This window comes from Myotis myotis, unplaced genomic scaffold (assembly GCF_014108235.1).
Source record: "Myotis myotis isolate mMyoMyo1 unplaced genomic scaffold, mMyoMyo1.p scaffold_m19_p_2, whole genome shotgun sequence".
In the NCBI taxonomy this organism is placed as follows: domain Eukaryota; kingdom Metazoa; phylum Chordata; class Mammalia; order Chiroptera; family Vespertilionidae; genus Myotis; species Myotis myotis.
In genome coordinates, this window is record NW_023416324.1 from 96,758,830 (window position 1) to 96,776,525 (window position 17,696).

The window sequence follows — 17,696 nt, forward strand, 5'->3', positions numbered from 1 at the left end:
AAATCAAAAAGCACTGGCTCCTTCTCTTAGTGTTGTCATGGATAACTCGCTGATAGCCAAACAAAACAAAGAGGATAAGAGGGGAAATGTCACTGAGTTTCCAAAATATAGCTTTCGTACTTGGATTGTGGATTTTTTTTCTTCTTTAGGAAAAAACAATTTAAGCAATAATTTCTACAGAATACGACTAAGGACAAAAGAATCATAATCAATCACTACTAGATTGTAGGACAGATAAAAATGTAGTACCCAAGTGGATCTGAATCTAAAGGCAAGGGAAACAAAAGGAAAAATAAACAAATTGATTACATCTAACTACAAAGCTTCTGCACAGTGAAAGGAAACCACCATTAAAACGAAAAGGCAACTTACTAAATGGGAGAAGATGTTTGCAAATCATATATCTGACAAGGGGTTAATAGCCAAAATATATAAAGAACTCATACACTACAAAAACATAAAAACAAGCAACCAGATTTTAAAAATGGGCAGATAATCTGAATAGACATTTTTTCCAAAGGAGGCATACAGATGACCAACAGGCACATGAAAAGATGTTCATCGTTAATTATTAGGGAAATACAAAACAAAATCACAATGAGATATCACCTCACTTCTGTTAGAATGGCTATTATCAAGAAGACCATAAAAAATGCCGCAGAGAATTTAGAGAAAAGGGAAGCCTTGTACACTTTTGGTGGGAATGTAAGTTGGTGCTGCCACTATGGAAAGTACTATGGAGATTCCTCAAAAAATTAAGAATAGAACTACCATATAACCCAGCAATTCCACTTCTGGGTATTTATCTGAAAAATACAAAAAACACTAATTTGAAAAACACGTGGTCCCTATGTTCACTGCAGCATTTACAACAGCCAAGAAATGGAAACAGCCTAAGTATCCATCAGTGGACAAATGGAAAAAGAAGATGTGGTATATTGTTTAGCCATAAAAAGATAAAAGCTAAAATTTTGCCATGCACTATAACATGAATGGACCTTGAGGGTATTATGCTAAGTGAAATAAGTCAGAGGGGGATTAACAAATACCATATCGTTTCATTCATATGTGGAATCTAAAAACAAAAACAACCAAATAAACAAAACCAAACAAAAACAAACTCACAGATTCAGAGAACAGATTGGTGGTTACCAGAGAGGAAAGGTGTTGAGGGGGCTTGAGTTGGATGAAGGGTTTCAATTGTGTGGTGAAACATGATAACTAAATTTTCGGGGTGATCACTCACTTTGTAGTGCATACAGATGTCAAATTACAATGCTGTACACCTAAAACATATATAATGTTATGTAGCAGTTTTATAAGGATAAAAAAAAGTACTACTCAGGGTAGTCCTAATGCTTTTTGGCTCAAGAAGTTAGTAACCGAGTCTACCAACTGGCTTCCAGGGGCACCTGAGAGGGAAGCAAACAGGGCAGAAAGAATGGCAGGGGTGAGACCCAGGCCAACTGGGGAGATGGGCCAACCAAAAGCTGGAGGCACTGTGGCCCAACCTCAGTCAAAGACTCCTTTCTTTCTATAAGCAAGCATATTCTATACAGCAGGAATATCTCCTACATGTATTAATTTTTCTTTTGTGAGCAGAGTAGCCTCAAATTTAGATTTTACTTCCCTGAGAAATAATACAACACTTAAGTGCTTTCATCACTCTATTAGTGGTCAACACTGAAACACAGGTTTTCTCAGTCTTCAAGAAATAATCCCCATCAAATAAAATATAGCATTTCAGTGAATGTAAACACACCCTTTGGTTAATTTCACAGTTATCACCAATGTTGGCAATCTACGGGAGACCCTCAAGACCACCATCCGTTATTTTGGAATAAGCTTGTCTGTCAATCAGATGGAGCTGATTTTCTACACATATTCCTGCTGAGATTCTTCTCAAGTGTCGTCAAAAAACAAAAACAAAACAAAACGAGGGGGGTTCAATCAGCTGTGCGGTCAAAGTCAGATATTTATAATGAAGCAGAATCACTGGACGTTTCTCATTCTTGAATGGAGGAGTGGCGAATGGATCTGTGATAATCCTCTGGACTGCTCATGTGTTCAGGTAAATCATAGCCCCTTAGGAAGTGTCCACTGTTTTGCTGAGCGAAATAATAGAGCTGTCTGGCCAGTAGAGGTTCAACCTTTAAAAAGGTTTGAAGAAGACATTACTAAGATATTCTTTTTAACATCCTGTAATTGGCTCACCATTAAATAACTCAATATATGTAAGAGTGTAATAAAGTTAAGTCTAAATTAGGTGTTATAACATAAAAAATTTTGTACTTGGGGCCTTCTGAAGAACCAATTTTTGTTCATCTTTCATACATCAAGCTCCAAACAGAATCTACTTAATTATGGGTTTCAATTGAAGGTAAAGATGATACTTTTAAATAACCTGTCATTAGAAATTTACATTTAACTGAGACTGCAACAAATCAGGTAAAATGACCAAATTAAAAGGAAATTTGAGGTCATATTTAGTGAATTTAGGCCACTATGACAAGGATGAAGGGGATCATCCTGAACAGTCTTACAATTCCAGGATGACCTAGACCAGTGGTTGGCAAACTGCGGCTCTTGAGCCATATGCGGCTCTTTGGCCCCTTAAGTGTGGCTCTTCCACAAAATACAGACTTCTGCGTATGGGTCACGATGTTTCAATCGCACTGCACATGCGCGCCTGCACGTGGTATTTTGTGGAAGAGCCACACTCAAGGGACCAAAGAACCGCATGTGGCTCGCGAGCTGCAGTTTGCCGACCACTGACCTAGACCATCTGTGTTTCTTAACTAAAGAGAAAAGAAAAAGAAGCAACATCATCAACAAAATTGCTATTGTGGGAACATTTACTTGTTCCCAAATTAATCTAATTTGTCTATTAGTGTGATTGCAATCAATATTAAAATTTAATTTTCAGCTTTTCCTAAATTTACAGCATCTAAAAACACCAAGTGCTTTTAGTCAATGGTGCTATTAAATTGAGCCTTTATGTTATTTGATATACAGAAATTAAGCATACTCATATGAAGAACCAAAAATAAATTAAATCCATAATAAAAGGAATAGGATCTCCTGGGCACGCCCCCCCCCCCCACCAACACCGCTCAGTCCTTGGTGGCACCACGGGGTACAAGGTGACTTCAGGGGTCTTCGCATGGAGAGCCCTTCCTTGCCTAATTATAGGAAAGCTAGTGCATCCAAAACCCTTAGAGTCAGGTTGATGTGGGAGTTCGTCACCAACTTCTTAAATGTTATTTATCAATCCCAGTTTAGCTCGTCATTTAACAATTCCAGTTGTTTACAAGATTATATCAGTAATTATATCAATCATTGGTGAGGATTCTTGAGAAACATCTGAAGTCCATAGGATTATATTTTGTTTATTGGTTGTTTTGATTTTCATTTAACAATCAAGAAGGGGGACTGCATGTTTAAGATTAGGAGAGTGTTTTATTTCAGTTTTTAATGAGAAACATTATCAGAACTAAAATATGACCTGAATTTTTATATTATTTGGTATCATTTTTTACCTTCGCTGTTTATTATTTGGGCCCATTAATAACTCTTGAAGGTATATAGAGATGCAATGCAAAATTTTCAAATTCAAAAGTCCTAGGTATTCAAAACTCTTTTCTGTGGCAAATTAATGCTAAATGTTATCAATATAAACCTCTTTTTCTTTGTTTTTTATGAAACAGGTGTTTACTTGCCACAGTTGAACCCATCTTAAATTCCGCCTCAGGATATTGCAATGGTCTGATCTCCCTGTATTCCTCCAAATATCATTTGGCTCTTGTTTCCAATAATTATAATTTTTAAAAAACAAAAATCCAGAAATAAAAGGATTTGGGAAATATTTGAAGGAGCTACAAAATACATATTTGGGGAAAACTCCATCAAATAAATATCAGACAGCATTTTGATTGCAATATTAAACTGAAGAATTTTAAAGGACAACTTTTAGCATCAATCCTTTTAAATCCTTATAAAATGGAACTATGACAATTTCCTTGAAAAATAAAAAAGAGGAGACAAATGAACTGGTTGGAAGTTAGCTTCCTTTTTGAGGAGTGGAATTCCAAGACTGGAAACAGGACGCAGTCTCGAGGCTGCTCTCCTGCACATTCACTGAGTTACAGCCCTCCCTCCCTGTTTACTTTTCATTTGAGACTTCTCTAAATAGACCCCTGTCTTTGGTGAAAAGTAGGGAAACAATCATTTAAATGTGACTAAATACTCACGTGAGCAGTAATGAGTTTCCTTTGTCTTTGGGGATCCGGAAACTCTTCCCCAAAGCACAGAGTTACCTGGAATCTTGGCAGCGGACGGCCATGGTGAGCAAATGCTTGCAGTTCTGAAGAAACCCCATAAGAAAAAAAGAATGCTCAGAAACCCTCATCATTGAGCACACCAGGTTAAAACAGGCAGCAAAAGCTCCATGTTGATTCTTAAGACTAAAACAGGAATGAGTACTCTTCACTTCTCTAAGAGGGGCTTTTAGCCCAGATGCAAAATTGCATGTACCTGTTTCTATTTGTGCTTTCCTGAGAGGGTGCAGGTCTCACTTGATTCTTCATGGGAATAAGGCTTGGAGGTTAAGAACCTTGCTTTGTAGTACTGAACCCATGAGGATGCAAAAGGTAGCAGAAAGGAGTGAAGGAGAAGAAAAAGGAAGAGAAATATAGCCATGTGGAGCCAAAAGAATAATTTATACAAAGAATAAGTTTTCTTTTAAAACAATCAGAATTTTCTGACTACTTTCAGGATTACTTAAAAACCTCCTCTCAAAGCTGCTGATACAATCCATTGTCTGTCACCCAGGACTCTGTGTGACTTGGGTACCACAGACAAGGTCTGTCACCATCCTGGAGACTGAGCCCAGTTCTGGGCAGTGGCATCCCACGTGGCACAAGGCCCAAACTGTGTGACTACAGAAGATTTTTTGCCTGCTTTCTGGGACAGACGATGGTCTGAGATGGGAAGGGTAGCCATGAAGACTAGGGGCTTCCCCCTACCCTAAGGATGCAAAATGGAGAACAGAACACTGTTGGAAAGATGTGTTCAGCCTCTGGCGTTGAGCATGTCACCCACATTCAAGGTAACTCGCATGCCTCTAGTTGCTCCTGTTCTTTCCACTAGACTCAAATGTCACTTCTGTCAAAGAAGGGCGCTGACAGTCTCTGCCGTGACTTCTGTAGAACAGCACCTTTGCATCTTTATCAGATCCACACCCTGGCAGTGCCTCTGGGGCTGTCCCTGGCAGCCTGCAAATCCTGAATGGGTAGATAGCAAAGATTTCCACTGCTCTCTTCAACGGAAGAGCAGATTCTAGCTAACTCACTGGACTGACTTCCTGCTTGTTTTTTTCTTCCAGAATTCAAATGAAACCTCACCAACTTAGGATGTATAAAAGGCATTTACACCACAGAGGCCTAAGATTACGCCTCCACAAGCTCATTAGGATGGCACATTGGTATAGTCCTGCCTCCTTGGCCTGAAGGTGCCCTGTGATTGTGCAGAAGCTGGTCTACTTGGCTTGTGACTATAGGCTCCTCCCTGCACCTCAGTGAACACTTCCAGATAAGAGCTTGCTGTGGACAGAAAGCACAGCTCTGGAAAAAGGGAAAAACAAAACAAAACAGGTTAATCCTTGCTCACAGATAAACACTAAATTCTAGGCAAGTGAATTTGCAGCCGAGGATGCAGACAGCTGGAACGTCATACCTGCCACTTGTTGCCTGCATCCACCTCTCAGTTCACTGTGACTCAAAGAGGAACTTACTGCCTCGTTAGAATGAGAGGCCTCTACCTTCCTACAAGGTGCCTCGTGAGAGAAACTCAGACAAGAGCCATTTCCCTGGGTGCCTTAATGAAAGCCTAGCCCTATGGTAGCTTTTGGATCCAAAGAGACCAGGACCCACAGTCTTGGAGGAGATCCAAACCCAGTGGGTGCATTCAGACCCTACTCTCAGGACTCCACCATGATCACCATGCTGGGCTCTGGACAGAGAGAATCCTCACAGTTCTGCAGCTCGGTTAGGAAGGGTTGTTCAGACGCAGGTGGTTTGTCACCCAAGGTGCTGCCTTAGGGAACCTAACACAGTGCTCCCTCTTCCTGTCACACCTCTGTGGCAGGGTTAGTCATCTAGGGAAATACTTGTTTCAGCACCAAAAGAGAATTTGAATGAGCCTAAGCGAATTTGGGCAAGTTAAACCTAAAAAGTTGAGCAACGGTTAATGTGCCAGAACGTTTTTATTGCAAATGGACTGACTTAAGAGGAACGTTCAGGGAAAGGAGGGGCACAAGAAAACCCGAAGACACAGGTGTTTCCAAAAGGAGGCACTTTTAAAAAAAATTGGTTAGGGCAAGGTAGAGAAAGAATTGGTAATTAGTGCAAGTTACAATAGCTTTCACCCTCCCAAAGAGGCAGCGTCCATATAGATGGCCACATGAACACTTCAGTTGAAACTTTGGTAATAACTTGGCCAGCAGTTTCACAAAAGCCAGCCCAGAGCTAACTTAATTGTCATGAAATCAAAACTAGGAAAACAAAACTTCCTGGTTCTGGAAAATATGATTTGAGACATACATATATAGAAGAAGCTCAAAGCCTTCTTATAATTTCCCTTCAAAATCAGTTCAACACACTATCCTTGGTCCCATCTGCACATCTCATAACCAAGAATGTCACCAATATACTTCTCACAGTTACATTTTTCCTACGAACTTTCAAAGAGCTGAAATATCCACAGATGTGCCTGCTCAGATCATACTGCCAATAAACCAAGAACCTTGTTACTAGGTGACTACTGTTGAATTCCAGAATTTCAAACCATGAGCCTGAACCACATCCCCCTGAGCAATCACCCTCCTCTTCATACCCTTCTGCTGATGGAAAGGAGCTGGTGGTAAAAGGAGAGGTGAGATGTGAACTAAACAAGAAACCTCTTCTGGGATCAGGATTAACAGAAGGAGACCTCTGTCTGGGCGAGTGGCCTGCTGTTTTTGACCACTGCAGCAGACAGGCCAGCACCACCTTATTCTCCCTCTGTAGGCTCATGGGGCTGAGGCGCTGCATTCTAACCGATAATGAGGTGCATTACCTGATAAGAACTGCTGTGTGTCAAACAGCTTGCAGGTCTGATCTCTCTCCAGCTTGTTGGGCCGGTCACTGCACAATGCCAAGGGCCCATCCCAGTAGATCCTGCTCTGGCACAGTCTTTTGGCATAGAGCCCATCAGGGGCCATCCAGAGGACCACACCCCTTTCCAAGTGACTCAGCAGTTTCTCGATGTTTTTCCTCTGACCATTGTCCTCTGGGTAGGGGAAGAGGACTTGGTCCAGGTTACTGGCATCATAGGTGTGCCCGTGGGAGATCCGACAACCTTCGGGGCTGGCCGTGGTCAACTCTTTAACCAGGACTTCCCGGTAATACAAGCAGATGTGGAGTCGGCAGTCTGCAAACACAGAGCATTTGGGGTCAGTGCTAAGGGACCAAGAGCAGTGCACACCCCTCATGATGCCAAACTACCATCCAAAGTACAGTATTTGGTGGGACACTGCTGCCCAAGATACTCCATAGAAAGTAAAAAGTTCCAGTGTCTAGGAAGTCTGAGATCTGCGTGCCTTTCTCTCACTCCTGGAGATTCACAGACAGTGAGATGATAGAAAAGGCCCACAAGTCAATTGGATGTTGTCTAACTCTGCATTTCCCCCATTTATGTGAGGGGGGATTTTTTGGGGATTGAGGGAGCATAACTTTCATTAATTTTCAAAAAAGTAGGTTTGACTATTTTTAGAGAGCACCACAGTAAAGAGCTTCCTCTCTCTCTCTCTTTCTCTCTCTCTCTCTCTCTCTCTCTCTCTCTCTCTCTCTCTCTCTCTCTCTCTCTGATGAGGTAATGGTGATGTCTAAAACACTAAGTCATGTACCACTGAACAAAAATTAATCTTTAGGCATAACAATCAGTTTTGATTTTGGAGAAAATAAAATCCAAGTTTAATTTCTACTGGCAAAGAGAGTATAATGACATTTTGGGGCGGTGGGGGGAGAGGGCAAATATATCCACCCATCTGAAACTACCCTAAAATATCAATATGATGCCATTAGGTTAACACACACACACACACACACACACACACACACACACACACTCTGAAGTTTCAGGAAGGCTAAACACTAAGTTAACAATGTTGATCTCTGGGTACTGAGAATGTTATGTTTATTTTTCATTTTTGCTTTTCTGATTTTTAAATTAGTTTTTTTCACAGCATATGTACTACTCGTAAAACAATTAATTGATGTGGAAAGAAAGGGCTCAATAAGACAAATGTTCTCAGAGTAAAGTCTGCTGAAATCCCATTAGGCTACATATTTAAGTTTGAAAATAATTCTAAAATGGTGCTTTCTAAAACATTAAACAAGATGAACTCAGTTATAAAATTTTGCTGATTCCAGAACTTTCTTTGACTTATGACCCACAGACTGAAAGGACCAACCTAGGATGGCAAAGGGCCCCTTAATGAAGCACAAGGACTTTGTGGATAGGCATCAGCTACCCTTGTGCAAATGTATGGGTTTAAAAGGAATGATAATTGCAGTTGTCTAATAAATGCATTCAAGTAATAAATCTGTCTTATGCATTCCAAAAACAGAAACCCACAAAACCCTCCTATTCCTCAGTGTCAGGTTTTGAGACTTAACCCACGTAATGTCTCAATTCTCCACTTCAATTTCTGCTGTTGTAAACGTTGGCGGAGAGTGAGCTGGGAGAGCATACCCTGAGGAGAGTGGGCGTTGGCCATTAGAGGTGACTTGCAGGGTAGGTTTCATTTCATTATATGTCATCAAAAATCACAAGGTCACAGTGATACAAATAGCTGTTATTTCCTACTCTTCAGGCACCTACACAAGTTGTAGGCGCTTAAGAAAGCATTTCAAAGTTTCTAAAAACAAACACAAGCCCTTCTACTTGGAAAATCTCCTTCCTCCATCATTCAGGAACACCTAGGAAGAAGGCAGCAGCCTCATTCAGAACTTTGGAACCAAAAAGGGTGAAATCACAAAAACTCCAGCTACCCTTGCAGAGAGAAAGGTGCCCATAACTCGTTTCCCTGAAACCTTGAGAATTTAACTGATTCTGTCACTGATTTTTAAAGCTCGAGGGGGAGCAGAGGAGAACCTGGAAACTTAAGCTTTACATTTTTTAATGTAAAAACAAATCTCATTTTAAAACAATGCAACACATTACCTAAAAAATAAATATGCACACACCACATAGTTAGTACACTTTGAGGTCCCCCCCTTAAACAGGTGGCATCTCCAAGGTGCCAGGACTCTTTTAGAAATGAAACCTTGAAAATCAAATCTAAGCCATATTTTCTGCAAAACATATCTCAGTTCAGAGGAAGGCCTCAATATGCATGCAACTGTGATGAAGGCAAGCAGCCAGAACTAGCATCCCCGGGAAGCTGATGAGAACACTGTTTGTGGCTAAACCTGGAAGGATGATCAGCTTTTCAAGATGAGAAGCCCTGATGCTTTTTTCTAAGAAGGTATACTACATTGTGAGGCTGTTAGCTGAAGAGGGGCCAGGTAAATGAAACCAGGGTGTTTGCATATTCTAGGAAATTCAGATAGATGCCAATGAAGAACATAAAATGACTCATCCAGCGTGTAGAATTGCATCAGAATCCTACACTGGCTTTTTGGTGCTAACTTTTCTAATGTTCCTCACCCACAAGGTGGGGAGTCAGGAGTGTCCACACACATACGGGCACCAGCTGGAGGAAAACGAGGGCCCATGGGCTGTGCTCACCAACCTCCCCATCAAATCTACCCAAAAGTGAGGTGAGCACCGTAGGCACCAACTTCCCTTGGGTGCCTCCAGACCGTCAGCCACACTCACCTGAGAGGGCCAAGGCTTCGGCAGACCTTATGCTTGGCTCAATGGGGATTCCAGGGGCCTGGGACTCAGGCGGGGCACAAGCATAAAAGGTTCCTGTCACCTGGCAACCTGTATTTGTAAATAAAAGTCAGAGTTTGTACACAAACAGGGAGGCCTCCTCTCCTGAGGTGTGACTATTAGCCCCTGGTGGGGGTGCACCAATCCTGGGAGGGAAGGGCTTCAGGGACCTTTGGAGCTGACCTCTGGCTCTCCCAAAAGGCCAAGACAAGCTCAAGTCCAATGGGAAAAACTAAAGTGAAGGAGGAAGGAGCCTTTCACAGCTTTGGAAGGAAACTCGGAACTCTCCTGCAGTAATTTTCTTCTGTCCCTTTCCTTTCCTTTCCTTTCCTTTCCTTTCCTTTCCTTTCCTTTCCTTTCCTTTCCTTTCCTTTCCTTTCCTTTCCTTTCCTTCCTTTCCTTTCCTTCCTTCCTTCCCTTCCCTTCCCTTCCCTTCCTTCCCTTCCCTTCCTTCCCTTCCCTTCCTTCCCTTCCCTTCCCTTTTTCTTCATTCCTTCTTTCCTTCTTCCTTTCTTTCTTTCTGTTAGTTATCACCTTCATCACCACACATAATTATCATTGTGTGTGTGTGTGTGTGTGTGTGTGTGTGTGGTGAGAACACTTAAGATCTGCTCTTTTAGCAACTTTCAGTATCATACAGCATTGCTAAATAGTCACCACGCTATACATTAGATCCCCAGAACTTACTCATCTTATAATTGGGAGTTTGTACCCTTTGACCACATCCCTCCATAACTGATAAACAGGGAAACTGAGACTCAGAGAGATGAACTGATTTAGCCCTGTTCACACAGCACGTTCACAGCAGAACTGTGAGCTCAGGTCTACACAAGTTCTCACGTCAAAGAGCCCAGTTAGAAGCTGCACTTTATTTAATGTCAATGAATGCTTCAAGCTATGCTTGCCTACCTGCCTTTCTGCGTAGCTCTGGGCATTGTCTCCTTACTGAAGTTATTAATTCAACAGAGCCTGATACACTGGACATAGGTCTGAATTCCAGAGACCGTTTAATGTTAGCTAATCTTCCACTGTGATCTAGAAAACCAACCCTTGCCGAAGTCATTCTTGAAAGCTAATAAAACGGAATTCTGAGTTCTTCTGTAAATATGCTACTCAATACAGATCTTAAACTTCTTCAATGCCATTCGCCTAGAGGTCTGAACAGACTAGAAAAACAGGGACTGACCAAGTAGTTCCAGAACATACAAAAGAATCTGTGTGCTGATCCATTTCAAGATTTCTATTTAAATAGCTAACTCAAAATTCTAAAAGCCTGGTCCTGGCCAGATAGCTCAGTTGGTTAGAGTGTCATCCCAATACACCAAGGTTGTGGGTTCCATTTCTGGTCAGAGCACATACAAGAATCAGGCAATGAATGCATATGTAAATAGATCAACAAAATCAATGTTTCTCTCTCTCACTCTCTCTTTGTCTCCCCCACTTCCTCTATCTCTCAAATCAACCAATAATTTTTTTAAAGTTCTAAAAGTTTGTGTTTGCTGTATTGAATACATCACATGAAATTTTCTCTTCACTTAACTAGTGCTTCTGCTGAGAGAGCTCATCTTGATGTCTGGGGACCTTACGGGCATGGAATTACAGCTCATCTAGAATGAGCAAAGTCTTTTGGGATCCAAAACCAGCACTACACACCCTGTGGAGACTGTTATGTTACTTATTTCTTTATTCCCTTATTATCACCTCTAATCCCAAGAGCAACTACAATGGTACAACATTGTTTAAGTGAAATATACTAGCTCAATAATCTCCTGGTGCCCCTGTGGAGAGAGGGCCTGCGCAGAGCTGGAATAAACCCATTTTACAGATGTGTAGACAGAAACAGACTAGCAAAATTTTGTGGCCTTCAGTCAATATTAAGGGACAATCCAGGAGGAAAGGCTGCTAAAATCTACTCTCCCCCCCCCCCCCCCCGAGGGTTAAAAGTAAAGCCTAAGATTATTTGGCAAGGATAAAAAATATTAACCTTTTGAACAGGTAATTTAAAAAACATAGCTAATCAGTTTGACATCTGAAACTGAATCCCAGCCCTTCACTTTCATAGAGTACATTCTGTGAGCTTGCCTCTATAAAAAATGGAGCAGTTTTTAGCTATCTGACATCATCTCCATGATGTTTAAATAAGATCTCTCATAAGGTAGTTGTAAGCATAGGTCCTGGCACACAGTAGGCCAGGCATCTATAACCTTTGGCATCCTTCCTCCTAGGACCTTACCATCCCACAGGAGAGGGAACACCCTCATTCAATGTGTGATGTCTTCCCCAGCAGTTCTGATAAGGGGAGAGAGTTGTGGTCCACCCAGAAGGACAGAGCAGGAGAGACCAGGGCCCGTTCGCCAGGTGCACTCTGCTGGGTCAGTGGCAGCCACAGCAACCTGCCCCAGCATTGTCCTCACCATTTTCACAAGCTGGGCCTTGCCAGTGGTGGCTTCGAGGTCCAAAGGTCACAGGACATTGATAAGGGATGTCAGGGTGGGGCTGGTCAGGGACGTACTCCCTCCAGCTTCGGTCGTGAGGTGGCATCATGTAGTTATGGACCTGCTAAAGAGATGAAAGCAATCAGATCAGCAAAGAACAGTTCGTGGGCATTGGAAAGGGAAGCAGATTCGTTCATATCCTCCCCAACTCCTCAGGCAATCTTTTATTTGGTGGGCAGCCAAATCGTTTTATCATCTGAAAGACCTTAGAGTAAATGGCTCATCACACTAGGTCAGTGGTTCTCAACCTTCTGGCCCTTTAAATACAGTTCCTCATGTTGTGACCCAACCATAAAATTATTTTTGTTGCTACTTCATAACTGTAATGTTGCTACTGTTATGAATCGTAATGTAAATATCTGATATGCAGGATGGTCTTAGGCAACCCCTGTGAAAGGGTGGTTCGACCACCAAAGGGGTCGCGACCCACAGGTTGAGAATCACTGCACTAGGCGAAAACTATCCATAAAGAATCAAGAAAGCATAATGGAGACAGTGATGTTAAGTAATGACATATGTAAAGCTCTATAATATGGTTAAACCTGGTGCCAAAAGTCCCGTAAGGAAATTTGCCTTCTCTTCCCCACCAAAGTGAAGACCACAAAGCTGTAATTCACATCAGAAATGTCTAAAGAGATCAGCTGCCCCGCGGTTTCACATGATATAAAGTACTACTTCCAAAACCATCAACTTCCACAATAGGTCTGTTTCCAAGAAGGTTTCAGAATCGGTAGTGGAAGTCTACACCAATAGGCAGACACATGCAGCCCTCCCCTCCTTCCAACCAACCCCGAGAGCTCACTGTAGAAAGTGAGGCATTCATTCAATGTCCAGGGATTTTGTTTAGCTGTTTGACTGATAACAGAAACAAGCTTATGATGTTTTTTCTGTGTGTTCTCCCCAGCCTTCCCTTCCAGAGCCCTGCACCTCCACGGTACCTGCGCTGGGAGTGAGGTATAAGGAGTCGGCATGGTATAGGGGTGGCTCATGGTCATCTGTGGGTCCTCTAGGGTGAGCTGCTTTGCTCCTGTATGTTTTTGCAAAGGGGAAATGGCACAACGTAAAAAAAAAAAGGGAACTGACATAACTAAACATCAAATCTTAGAAAAGATATCTGAGGATTTAATTCCTAGAATGCACAAATTAGACATTTGACTAATTAGACTGTTGACAAATTAGACATTTTCCAGCAATTCCCTTGGGCCATTGTTTGACCATTCCATTAAACTGATTTCTACAAGGTCCTGCTGTGTGTGAAGGCAACTGGTGACAGAAAGGGCCCCACCAGGAAAATGTGCTGCAAAAAGGTCACCTGTATGGTGTGTTACAATGCAGACTCCTGGGCTCTACTCTGACACACTGTCAGAAGGTTGGAAAGAGGGAGTCTGAATTTGAATAAGCAGCCCAGCTGACCATAGTGTATCCTAAAAGTTGACATTTTTATTGATATAAATAGTAGCAATATATGAATGTATGAATGCTTCCTTCTGTGAAAGGTTAATCATGAAAAATTAATAAGTACAGCTTTGAACAAGTTCTCCATTTTCTTGTTTGGAAATTTAGCCCATAACTTAATAGACCTAACTGGAAAATACACACATGCACACACGCAGTTGTAGGCGTGGAGTGTGAGAGAGTATCCTGCACTAAAACCGCAGGACTTGCAATTAGTGACCCAGAGAACTCAGACAATGAACCTGCTGGGCTTGACCATGGGGCAGATGGCCGGCAAGCTATTGAAAACAAAAATAGAAAAGTGAGCTTCAGAATGAACTTAAGATGCTACAAGTGTCAGACTGCCAATATCCTGTGATGCAGATCGAGGAAGTCCCACCTTTTTTGGCTCCCTCAGGAACAATCCTGTATACTTTGTAGGGGTCTGAGATGTCCAGCTGGCTCCTCTCAACCAGTTCCTCAAAGTCATTGCTCTTGTTCAAAGCACACCGTAAACGTGTCTTCCACGTGGGAGGGTCTGGCTTGTCAATGCCTTCTCGGAATTTTCCTTTAAATAGCGCCCAAGCCTGGTGGGAAAGAAGAGGGGAAAAGTTAAAATACAAGGTCTTTTTAAAAAGAATGGAAATTGCAATTCCAAAGGAATTTGAAGACAAGTGGTGGGAACATTCTCTAAGTATTTGTGACAGGTGGGTAAGATGTGGAGGATCCCTGGAAAAGGACCTGCTCACCCAGTTTCCGAAGTGGGTTTGATTGGAACTAGGGACAGAGCTGTGTGGTGAGCTGTCAGCCAGTTTGAGGTATTCTGAGAGCAAATTCCCTGAGGAAGTCCCCTTTACCTGTGCAGCCCACAGGTGGTGGGGCTGGGCCCTAAGGCAAAGCTCACTGGGTAACTGCTCCAGGAGAAAACAATCCTGACAGGGGCCCACATGCACATAGCAGCAAGAGGGAGACCCAGAGAGGGGCCCAAAACAAAGATCCTGGAAGAAGAGAAATATTTAGAGGAGGAGAAAGAGAAAGAGAGAACCCAAGAGGGTGGGGAGAGAAGAGGCAGAGACAGAAAGACAGAAACCTAGAGAACAATTGAGGAGAGAGAGAGAGAGAGAGAGAGAGAGAGAGAGAGAGAGAGAGAGAGAGAGAGAGAGACTGAGACTTGGAAAGAGGGAGTCTGGCAAACAGGCAGAGAAATAGAGAGGGAGAAATAGGGATGGAGGGGCCCAAAGAGAGACGGAACCAGAGAGTGTCGGTGCCAGAGAGGGATTGAATCAAAGAAAAAAAAAAATCGGAGAGAGACAAATAGCCAAAACATAGTGAAACATGTAAACAGTTCCTGGGGGGTTGGGGCGGGGGGGGGGGGGGGGCAGTGACCAGCACACCCACGGGCGCTCACAAAGACAGAGAGACAGAGAGAAGCACAAGTTGATTAGAGGAGGCAAGGAAAGACCCAGGAGTAGAGAAGCGTCTCCGATGGAAACAGAGAAACCCACAAAAATTCAGCCAAGAACACTCCAGCTACTGTCCTGGGAAGGCAGGCGTCCCCTGACTGAGCCTCCGGTACTTCCCTGCCGCTGGAGCCTTCTGACTCCCTGAGTGCTTGCTGCTCAAGCCACACGCTCAGAATCAAACCGGCCCTCCCGTGTGTGAAAACACTAGAGAAGTTGAAACTTCTCTTCTCCCGAGGCTTCGGCCCATCCACACCTGTTGCTCCCGGGCCGCCCGCCCTGCTGCGACCACCCCATCTCGTGGGTCCCGGTGGGTTACCCTTCCCTCTTTGAACCGCGGGCCAGGGCGCACCCCGCAGGGGCTGGGCTCACCGAGGAGCCCGGGCTCGGGACCCGTCGGCTCTCTGGGGCCCTCCCCCCATCCCGACCGCGGGCTCCCCACGTGCGTGTAACCTTGAAGAGGGCGGCGTCCTCCTCGCGGTTGTAGTCCTGCTTGCCCGCGTGCTTCCAGGGGATGCGGAAGATGCTCTTCTCCTCGTTCTCCCACACCAGCCCCGGGTACTTGCCGCTGTCGATCTGGTCGATCAGCCACTGGCGGAGTTTCCCGTTGCCACAGCTCACAGAGCTCATGCCGAACTCTCCGCCTCGGCTGCCACCGCCCTCCAGGTTCATTGAGCCCAGCGCGCCGACGGTCCTGCTCTTGCGCCCAGGATCTGCCTCCTGCACTCTCCGCGCTGCAGGTGAGAGGAGAGCCTCCCTGAAGCACCGCGGCACAGCGCTCAGAGCACAGATCCCAAACCACCATGGCAGTGACCACGAGGCCCAGGGGCTCCGGGGCAGCAAGATGCGCGCTATGAGGTCGGTGTCATCACAGGTCCCAGAGAGAAGACACCTTCTCAGCTGCCGGGGCTGGTCCCCTTGGCCAGCACAAGCCTGCCTCCTCCCGAGCGCACCCTCCGCGGAGTCTGTCTTCCTACTCCACCTTAGACTCTCCATTCTTGTTTCGCACCCCACAGCCCATACACACACTCCAGCCTTTGCTCACACTCCCAGACCCAGCCGCCACGCTTCTTGGCGCTCCGTTGGCACGCTCACTGACGGTTCCCGCTCCTCTTTGCCCATCCCGAAGCTAGTATCAGCCCATTCCCCCTCACTGTCAGTTTCCACTCCTGCCCATTCCCGGTTTCACACTCCCTGGGTGGCGCACCAAGGCCAGCCTGCTGCCGGGCGTCCCAGATGCTCAGCACCAAGCAGCGTCCCCTGGCCTTCCTTCTCCCGCGCCCATGCTCTTTGTCCCAAATGCCCCTGAGCCCTCGCTGGAGAGTAAGGATCAAATGGGCCCTTGGCGAGGAGCGCAGCCAAGTAGCGGGAGACACCCTGGGCGCGCGGGAAGTGTCAGCCCGGCCCTGGAGGCTGGCGGAGGTGGAGGTGGGGAGGGTGCAAGGGAGGGCGAGAGGCCGAGGAGGGCCGGGTTGAGGCAACCCAGCGCAGGCCCCGGTGCCCAAATTTGGAGCTCCTCCTCCTTCACCACCAGCCAGGGAAACACGCGCCGGAGGTCGCGGTGAGTTAGGGTCCCTTACGAACAAACGAGCAGAACGAGCCTCAGAAGGATGGGGCTGTCCCCCGCAGGAAAGCCTGCTGCCCTGTGCGAGTGCCTTCGACGGCCCCGTCTCGACCGCCCCTGAGGCCCTGAGAGTCTCTCCCATCTGGTCCAGCGCGTGCCAGCACCTCGCCCCGGCCCGCGCTGGGCGGACCCACAGAATAGTGGGGACACGGGAGCAGGGAGAGCCAGCAGAGATGCTCGGGCAGTGGCCGGGGTCCCTCCTCAGAGCCCGCACAAAACCGGAACACACGGAACACACGGGTGGGCATCGGACTCCCTCAAGGGGAGCGTGCTTTCTCCCGGCTCAGAAGCTGGGGTCCCCGGCGCTGTCCTCGGGACGGTCCCCGGGAGCTCTGGCCTCTCCCTCCAGGTTCTCTGTCCCGCCAGCCTCACATTAGTGCTCCTGCCCGACCCCAGGTCTTACCTTGCCCTGGATTCGGAGCCGAGGGCAGCAGTGGGTTCCAAGTTCAAGTGGTGAAACTAAGACTCCGAGGTGCGAAAGAGGAACTTTAAGAGCTTAAAAGCCGCGCTGGGGGCGGAGCCTGGGCGGGGCGAGGCCGACTGCTCCCGCCGGGGCGGGGAGGGGGCGCTGCGAGCCGAGAGCAGGGCTTGGAGGGATCCGGGAGCCCGCGAGCGAGGGACGGCGGCGACCCTGCTGGGGACTCCAGCGCCCTCGGATCCCGCCCCGCGCCGCGCAGGCCAAGTCGGAGCGCGCGCCTTGAGGACCCT

General features: G+C 45.5%; 1 protein-coding gene across 3 annotated transcripts; it reads right to left on the reverse strand.

Annotated features, from left to right (window-relative positions):
* Positions 1-514: 514 nt before the first annotated feature.
* On the reverse strand, positions 515-17,545 carry IRF4 (interferon regulatory factor 4). 3 transcript variants are annotated; one of them, XM_036351631.1, is made up of 9 exons: positions 17,392-17,545; positions 15,818-16,098; positions 14,305-14,491; positions 13,409-13,497; positions 12,390-12,531; positions 9,919-10,026; positions 7,114-7,467; positions 4,251-4,363; positions 515-2,150 (listed from the first exon to the last, which is right to left on the reverse strand). In XM_036351631.1, the coding sequence occupies exons 2-9, from the start codon at positions 16,034-16,036 to the stop codon at positions 2,007-2,009; spliced, it is 1,356 nt and encodes a 451-aa protein (XP_036207524.1). In that variant the 5' UTR covers positions 16,037-16,098; positions 17,392-17,545; the 3' UTR covers positions 515-2,006. The 3 variants fall into 3 exon arrangements, with proteins under 3 accessions (XP_036207524.1, XP_036207523.1, XP_036207525.1); XM_036351630.1 differs by having other exon boundaries at positions 12,390-12,534; XM_036351632.1 differs by lacking the exon at positions 9,919-10,026 and having other exon boundaries at positions 12,390-12,534.
* Positions 17,546-17,696: the final 151 nt, after the last annotated feature.

What these genes read in the sequence shown, in the direction of transcription:
- IRF4 (XM_036351630.1), bottom strand. Translation starts at nt 16,036, where the DNA reads ATGAACCTGGAGGGCGGTGGCAGCCGAGGCGGAGAGTTCGGCATGAGC. An exon ending in AGGCCCAGCTTGTGAAAATG is followed by an intron (nt 10,027 to 12,389) that starts GTGAGGACAATG and finishes TTACAAATACAG; the next exon opens with GTTGCCAGGTGACAGGAACC. An exon ending in CACACAGCAGTTCTTATCAG is followed by an intron (nt 4,364 to 7,113) that starts GTAATGCACCTC and finishes GGGTTTCTTCAG; the next exon opens with AACTGCAAGCATTTGCTCAC.